Source organism: Priapulus caudatus, unplaced genomic scaffold, assembly GCF_000485595.1.
Source record: "Priapulus caudatus unplaced genomic scaffold, Priapulus_caudatus-5.0.1 Scaffold623, whole genome shotgun sequence".
In the NCBI taxonomy this organism is placed as follows: Eukaryota; Metazoa; Priapulida; class Priapulimorpha; order Priapulimorphida; family Priapulidae; genus Priapulus; species Priapulus caudatus.
Genome location: NW_014577684.1, coordinates 69,346 through 77,452, shown reverse-complemented (window position 1 = coordinate 77,452; position 8,107 = coordinate 69,346). Strand labels below are relative to the sequence as shown.

The window sequence follows — 8,107 nt, the reverse complement described above, 5'->3', positions numbered from 1 at the left end:
GATTAAGGGCAGGGGGAGGATGGGGGCAAGTGCAGGGCTGGGTAGTGGCTGATGAAGAAAAGGACCAGATGTGCAAGTTTCAGTGACAAAGCAGTAGTAACTACTGCTGCAAAATTGCCCTATTTGCCTCGCGTGATTGAGGGGCAGTTGTAGACTACGCATTGTTGCAATAGGCTGCTGCAAATGCAATGCTTAGCAATGAAATGTTACAAAGATTATATTCTGGGTCGCGCGCTTAAAAAGCACATCCAAGGCAGCCGTGGTTATCGGACTTACTTAGATCAATCATTCATTACTAAGAGGGTGTGTAAATTTGCATGATGTTTGTGTGATTCGTGATATTTCTCACTGCTTAGCGGCTATGTGTGTAGAGCCGACGTGATTTGGGGAAAAATTCTAAACTGTGTGCCTCTAACTTATGCGAAGAAATCGATCATTTCTTTATCACTTGTAGGGTATGGTTTTAGGTTATAAGGTTATAGCTAGCTAGCCCTACCTAGCCTTTCATTTGTGAAGCTATAGAAAAGAAATATTTGTATTGTTGGGCTGCTGTAGCTGTTGCATACTGTGTTATCTTGATTAATTTCCGTTAGGAGTTCCCTTTAATGAATGCGGAATCATGGCTGGGTTTGCACTGTGATTATTTGATGTTCTCTCTAACGTTCTATTTGGAAGGTTGCGAGTAAACTGTGTGGGAATTTTCGACGTGCTGAGTCTGGATGCTACTCAACCAAACCCTATCGCCATGATGCCACAGAATCAGGTAAGGTTAGAACGTGCTGCCACCTGGTGCCATTCTTCTGCAATTGTTTAATACGTAAAATTGCGTTAGTGTAAAAAGTGCTTTGTGGAATTTCATAGCGTGTTCATATACGGAGTGGGTATTGTAGATTTTCAGTGATTTTCTATTTTATTACCTATTATTATTTTTATGCAGCGTGTGTTCATATTTTGAGTAAAAGCGTCTTGTCGATTTGGTATGCAGCCGCAAGACATCTGTCCGTAGAAAGTAGTTTTCATGAGAGAAATGCTAGTATTCAGAAATTCTATTCCCTATGCCATTTGCATGAATATAAGACAAGGTTTGCTGGAAGCTTGAATGAATTATGTACTTTTTCGTGAAATATTAAAATAATATATTTGAATGACTGGGGGCTGGGCCGGGCAATGCATACCTCACATGTTCGATAGTGAGGGAAAAATTACTATATCGATGCATTTTCTGAACCAGGTTATATTGATGAAATTCAATTTTAAAGCATAGAACCCCCTTTTAGGTATATTCTTCCCACTGGAAAAATGTATGCATTTACCCATGTAATTTGGCCTTCCATAGCATTGAAAATTAATTAATTAAAAAATAATAATTGATTGGGCCCTAATTGTCTCAAGACCATTGTCTGGCAGATAAGAAAGTGAATCTGGGCATATTTGATGTGGCATGTTATTTCAGTGACAGGCGCTAGTCTAGCAAAAATTTCCAGCGTGTAAAGGTTTGCTTTGCACAAATCTTATTAGGTTGCCCCAGCGATTAATGCTTGAGATCGAGTGTCTGTCTTCTAATTTACAACGTCCTATGATATTCAGGCGTTATGACTATTTAACCACAGTACTGCTGAATATTAACAATGTGTACACTTGCGTGTGTACGCGTATTCGTAGTTGGTCCATATAGCACTCGAGTGGTAAGAGGCTTGACACAGCTACCGTAATAGAAACCCTCAGGTTAGATCGCAATTTGATGCTGTAGGGGATTTACTAATTTAGTTTTATCTGTAATATGTATGAGTGATATTTTTTTTGATATTAACAGCATGCATAACCTGATGTGTTATGTATACTTCATGGGGCTGAAAATGCAAACGTGTGTTGCTGCACACGTTCAATTCAGTTGTTTTTTAGCAGCAGCACTTGCTGTTCACTTGTAGTAACGCGCTGCTTGGAAACGAAATGTGTAATCTAGAGTGATAGCTGATCTAATGTCCGTCGTTTCATTTTCACGTTGAGGCCGATAGATTTTGAAGCGGAAGTCACGGATGTGCGTGTTGATTTCTTCCAGCAAGAAGACTTGATATCGTTGGGGAAGATTGTGCTTGCACTTGCCTGCAACTCTGTCGCTGCCATCCAACGAGAGCACATACACAACTCGATGGAGATGGTCGCTCGAAACTACTCTGGAGATCTGAAGAATCTTATCCTGTTCGTACCGTCGAAAACTCTCCGTTCGTCTTGTCTAATGGTGTCGCGCACCATCTCGCGTAGAGGCACGCGCCACCACATGCTCAGTTTGCGCCTATCCCGCGGACGTTCTTTTGTGCGTGGAACGAACGAGAGCATGCTTGCATCTCAGACTCGAGTGCCTCACAGAGTAATCGAATCGAGTTATGCAGAATATGTTCGATGGCGTTTAGAAAGTGGTGGCGATGAGAGAGGCCATCGATCGTCGATATCAGAAGACTGCGCGAAATGGATATTGCAATAAACCTCGATTCGAGTGTCCACGTTTAGTCCCCGTGTGTGTTTTAATTCATGTTTTTTATTATAATTTTTTATTTTATTTAACAATTTTTATTTTATTTAACAATTTTTATTAGTATATGCGTGCGCGTTTGCGTGCTGCGTGCTTGCTGACGGCGTGCTACATGCTGCAGGTACCTGCTGACGAACCAGCCGCGGCTGCGAAGCGTGAACGACATCATGCCGATGATTGGCGCCCGCTTCTACTCGCAGCTCGACAGCGCCCTCTGCAAGGTCGACGTGCTCGAAGCCGAACTCGCAAAGGTAGGTCGTTGTCGTGGTGATGTATGCTCGGTGATCTCGGTCGTCGTGGCGACGCTCGCTCGGTGCTCTCGGTCGTCGTGGCGACGCTCGCTCGGTGCTCTCGGTCGTCGTGGCGACGCTCGCTCGGTGCTCTCGGTCGTCGTGGCGACGCTCGCTCGCCGCTCTCGGTCGTCGTGGCGACGCTCGCTCGCCGCTCTCGGTTGTCGTGGCGACGCTCGCTCGCCGCTCTTGGTCGTCGTGGTTACGCTGGATGTTCGCTACCATAGTTCTACTGTTTCAAAGTGTCGTGCGGACACCTTCAATAACGTGGGTCAGTAATGTGGGTGGGTCAGGTGTTCAATAAAATTTCGTCTGTCTGTTGCGAGGGACCTGTCACTTGATGTAGTGGCAGAAGCTATTGTGGTCTTCGTCCTGACTGGGATACAAAGCTGCGAGGGTCTGCCAGTCAGGTTTGTCTTCACTCATGGTGCCTCACCTCATGCAAGCGCCGTCACTTTCAGTTTGATCACTAATGAGTGATCACTAATGAGTTTGATCACTAATGAGTGATCACTAATGAGTTTGATCACTAATGAGTGACAAAGAACAGGTTGGATGAATTTATGGGACCGTTTCGCATGCGAGTTTGGACAGACTGTCTGGGTACTTTTTTTTTAAGCAGTGGGCGATGTGTGAAAACCAAGCTTTCAGTTTGGTGAAGAAATACGAGCGAGTTTGTTAATACTGCTCAAGCTAATACCTAGAATTGCATTCGTTCGGTGCGTTATTCCTGACGCGTTAATACCTAGCGGCAGTGCGAATGCCTCGCTGCAAACTGCACTCAAAGCGCAGCCGTATCATCCCTCTGCCGCATGTTTGTTTGTCGAAGCTGGCTAGCAACCATCAGGAGAATAATCGCAGATGTCGGCAGCAATACGTCAGATGAGCTGCGTCAGTGACAAAACCAACTTTGTCGTTGTCTCCACACAAAGGGACGCTCGCGAAGTTTTTTTAATGCGGGGGGTGACATTCCGCTCGCTTCGAAGGCTGGTGAATGTTTGATGAGGCGCGCTTGCGACGGTGCGCCCCGGGGCGGGACTTGCGCCGGGGCGATGCTGCGTATTGACACGCCGCTTGTAGCCTTGGTGAGTGAAGCGACGGTGCTTCTGCTTACCGTCGTACATTATGATGCAGGCCCCGGCTCGGAAATTACACGCATTTTTGTAAAAATGATGTACTCGTGCCTAAATTATGCATGCATAAATGTTGAAGTCTGCCCGAAGCGGTTGAAAGGTTAGTGCGGCGCTGTGTCGCGGGGCGACGGCGTTCGGTGTTGGCCGGTCGCCATTCGTGCGTCGCGAGAGTCGCGCCGTAACCTTTGACCTCCATCTTGCATTGCCGATGCATCCCCATCGTGGTTCCTCGAAGCAGTTTCTTCGTCGGATGATTGCGGCCGCTCGGCGCGCGAAACACCGGCTCGTTAGTCTTCCGGTGATTACCCGGGGTCAGCCAGCGTGGAGGTCATGCATGTTGTGTGCGGTGGTTCGGGTCAGCGATTAGAGCGGCGCTGGCGGTAGGTAACGAGCGGTGTTGCTGCCTGTCAGCTGTTGTTGCTGGTTTTTGCCTACCAGTCTCGCGATGGTTGCTGCAGGGTTGCCGGATCGATGCGCGGCTAAATTATTCATCGATGCCACCTGCTTGCCAACCTCTCTTTCTCTCTCCCTCTCTCTCTCTTCCTCCTTCACTCTCCCTCTACCCCCTCTTCACTCACTCTCTTTTTCTTATCTTTCTCTCTTCCTCTCTCCCTCTCCCCTCTCCCTCTACCCCCTCTCTCCTTCGCTCTCTCCCTTTTTCTTCTCTCTCTCTCTCTCTCTCTATCTCTGCCCCTTCTTTATATCCGTACTAATATTTCCCCTCTTCCGTGATGCATTACTTCACTCTCTGTAACTTTGTATTCGATTTCCGGCTGTCACTCGCACATTTAGCAGCAAAACTTCAGCTTGCATGCTCATGCCCAAGTTAGGCAATGTAACAACGTGTTGAGAAGCTGCCTTTTAGAACTATATCATTCCTGAGTCGGTAGGTGTTATGAAATTTAAATTTGCGAAAAACTGTGTTTGCATTGTCTGGTAATACAGAATTCGTTTTATGTTGGCACTGCTTGTTTCATGTCTGCAATCAGCAACAGGCTCTTAAATAGAACAGGGCTTCACTAGTTAAGTTAGTAATTTAACCTAACATCACTAATGTAACTAATTAACTACCTGTTGGTAATTGAAATAGTTATGAATTTAAAATGAAATGCACTCACGAAAGATTCAAAGGGTCTCGCATCCGTACACATCCTCGCTACTGTAAGATGAAGAAGCCATATTTCGCACAGTAGCTCTCGCTAACCCGGCCTGCTCTCGCCATTGCATTCTCCTGCCAGCGTGTGATCAGTGAGGCAGGCAGACCCAGCAGCAGATCTAGACTTGCTGCACGCGATATAGAAACCTGCGTTGCGTCATCGGTACTCCATTCTCCTTTGTCTTGTCGATTACTGTTCGAGAGTCCATTCGCCGCGTCGCGGAGCACGATGAAAGAAGTGCGCGTGTACGTAATGAAGAACGTGGGATTCGCATCCAGCGATGCGTCCTGCGGTATGACGATGACGACGTGCAAGAACGCGAGCGCGAGTCGCCGAAACATCGGACGCTGTTTATTCACGTATGGTTATATACGTGTGTATACTCATGTCGCTGGCTGGCTGGTAGACGACGACCGTCATGGAGAACGCTTCTGTGAACAACGGCTGTATGTTCATGCAGTGTTCATACGATTGTTCACTGAAATGTTTGCGCCGCTTTCTCCACATCGCAGCACAACCGTAAAGGTCCGTTAGAATCTCGCAGTGGCATGTATCTTTTATAGGATTTGCGTTAATGAACTGTGAACTATTTCAAGGCAGGATGTTCGAAGTCAGCGGGAATTCCAGAAGGGACAAATGTCCAACTAGAGCCTTGAGAGGATTCGTAGAAATAATTCCAGCTGATTAGAAAGTGAGAGCATGCACGATACTGCTCACAAAGTTTAGTGGCCTGATTAAAAAAGGAGTGCAAAATGTCGCTATTCTATTCAAAATAATCCATAAACCAATAAGACGGAACAAAAGTTATCCAAATAAAATCCACGTGGAGACTCACAGACACGTGCAGCGATGCGATCGCGGGCCGGATTCTTGAATTGATCCCGATACTTTTTACTTCTAAGTGTGTATGCTTAAGGCGTTCACCTCTCATTATGAATGTATCGTTCAACACATCCGCTATTCACTCATTTCTTCTTCTATCTATATGCGCGGAGCAAGAATATCAGCATGACACTGAGTTTACTAATACTGCGTCCCATCATGTGGTTGCTGGGTTTGTGTGTTTGATATAGCACGTGCTTCAGCACTGTGCTCTGTCGTAGTACCTGGCAACGTGAATTCTTCACTTAAGACACTGTCGTCACGTGCAGTCACCGCCGAAATCGGATCTGAATCGGTTTCGACAAAAATATTTTGAGAAGATTTTGTGAAAAAGTCTTGATCGTGCACAGGCCATGCCCCGATCAAACCGAAAACCCCTTAATCTCGTTCACAAGCCTGATTGATTGCTTGTGACATAACAAAGTCTAGTTACTTGCCCAAGCTAGCTGATCCAACTTGGGTTTGCGTGTTCCTTCGGCACATGGTGATGATATAGTGGTACAAATATATTTTCTAGTCGCATGAAATGAAATCTCGTGCAATCAGTCTCCAAGACGAGATTGATGCTGGGAAGGATAACTTTCTCTCTCTCTCTCTCTCTCTCTCTCTCTCTCTCTCTCTCTCTCTCTCTCTCTCTCTCTTTCGGTTTTTACGACAATGATGTTAGTTGTTACGTCAGGCTCTGAGAGCGTAATCATGCAAAATGCAAAACAAATCTTGAATCTTCGTGGCATTCATGGCTTCTTACCTAGCGGTGTTTGTTAATAATGGCGACGTCTGCTGTTAAGGTTGAAGTCTGCGCTCGCATTCTCAGTCGTTGCTTTGTGCGCCAATGATCATGCAAACGTTTTTCTAAGATAGTGGCCGCTAGCAGTGACAGACTCTGCTATCCGATTTCGTGGTCGTCATGTTTTGTATATGATTAATTATTATACTTTGAGGGTTATTTTTCGGTCGTACTAAGATAGCGATTCATTTTTAAGGATTCGAATCTTGATCAGTGTTTTCTAAAGATGACGCCGCAGAGGGGGGGGGGGGTCGAGGTTGCTATTGTTGTTATTTGTACAGTTAAGTGTCTTGCAGGGTCTCGTTTTAACATCTGATTTCGATGTTGACCTCTGGATCTAAAAGATGTGAAATATTTTTGCAGTTGCGGGGAAGTTTCGAAGCGGGATAGGATAGTTCATCATGATGATCCCTCGCGGGAGGGGGAGGGGGTAGTGACCGTTGGTGATCAGCAGTGACCGTTGGTGACGAGCAGTGACCAGCAGTGACCAGCAGTGACCGTTGGTGACGAGCAGTGACTGTTGGTGACCAGCAGTGACCAGCAGTGACCGTTGGTGACCAGCAGTGACCGTTGGTGACCAGCAGTGACCGTTGGTGACCGTTGTCTATCGCGCGGAGATGACCGCACGTGTTGCACGGCTTTATCGTAAATCAACATGGCTTCTCGCTGCCACGCCTTTGGGTGGTGCCTTCGCTCGAACAATCGATAGTGTCGCTACGGATTTCCATTCGGGGAACCGAATCATGTCGCTGTTTTGGCTTCTTTTGTGTCGGGTCTCCTAGAGAGAGGCAGCTGGGACATCACGCTGGCGTTCTGTAAGGCCCTGCTCATGCCTAACGACACCTTTGGGATGGTATTAATATTAGATCGTTATGCGCGACAGGGACAATGAAAGCCAACTTTGGTCGCGTATGAAGTTTCGGTGGCGGAATGAAATATTCAGTCTACCTTCCTAATTGTCATGCATATTTTAATGCGATCGGCATCAATATTTCAGCCGGCATTCAATGCGGCGTCCATAGAGCAGTAGCATTGAGCTGCGTGGCTCGTGCGGGCAGCGGCGGGGGGGGGGGGTGAAAACACGAGGGCGCTCTGACAGCGAGTTTAATATTTAAACCGACCATTTTCGGCAACAAAGTTGGTGCATTTAGACACGAGTAAAAACAGGCCACTTGCGCCGATTTCCGGGGGAGGGGGGGTGTTCTTTCCCGAGTCCACGGCGCGTGTTCTTGGGAGTGTTGATAGTCTCCCATGGGCGCGTTCGCGCCAAAACGCAGCCGGCTGAAAGGGGTGGTAGGATATGTTTACTAGGCACTTCTAATTTTAAC

At 46.7% G+C, this 8,107-nt stretch overlaps 1 protein-coding gene across 1 annotated transcript in view; it reads left to right on the top strand.

Moving 5' to 3' along the window:
- Positions 1–8,107, top strand: part of LOC106812227 (PAB-dependent poly(A)-specific ribonuclease subunit PAN3-like) — a 26,979-nt gene that overhangs the window by 11,914 nt on the left and 6,958 nt on the right. The window contains exons 12-14 of the mRNA XM_014816058.1: positions 676–763; positions 2,060–2,199; positions 2,652–2,788. Of these exons, the coding sequence (XP_014671544.1) occupies positions 676–763; positions 2,060–2,199; positions 2,652–2,788 (365 nt within the window). The remainder of the gene's footprint in view (positions 1–675; positions 764–2,059; positions 2,200–2,651; positions 2,789–8,107) is intronic.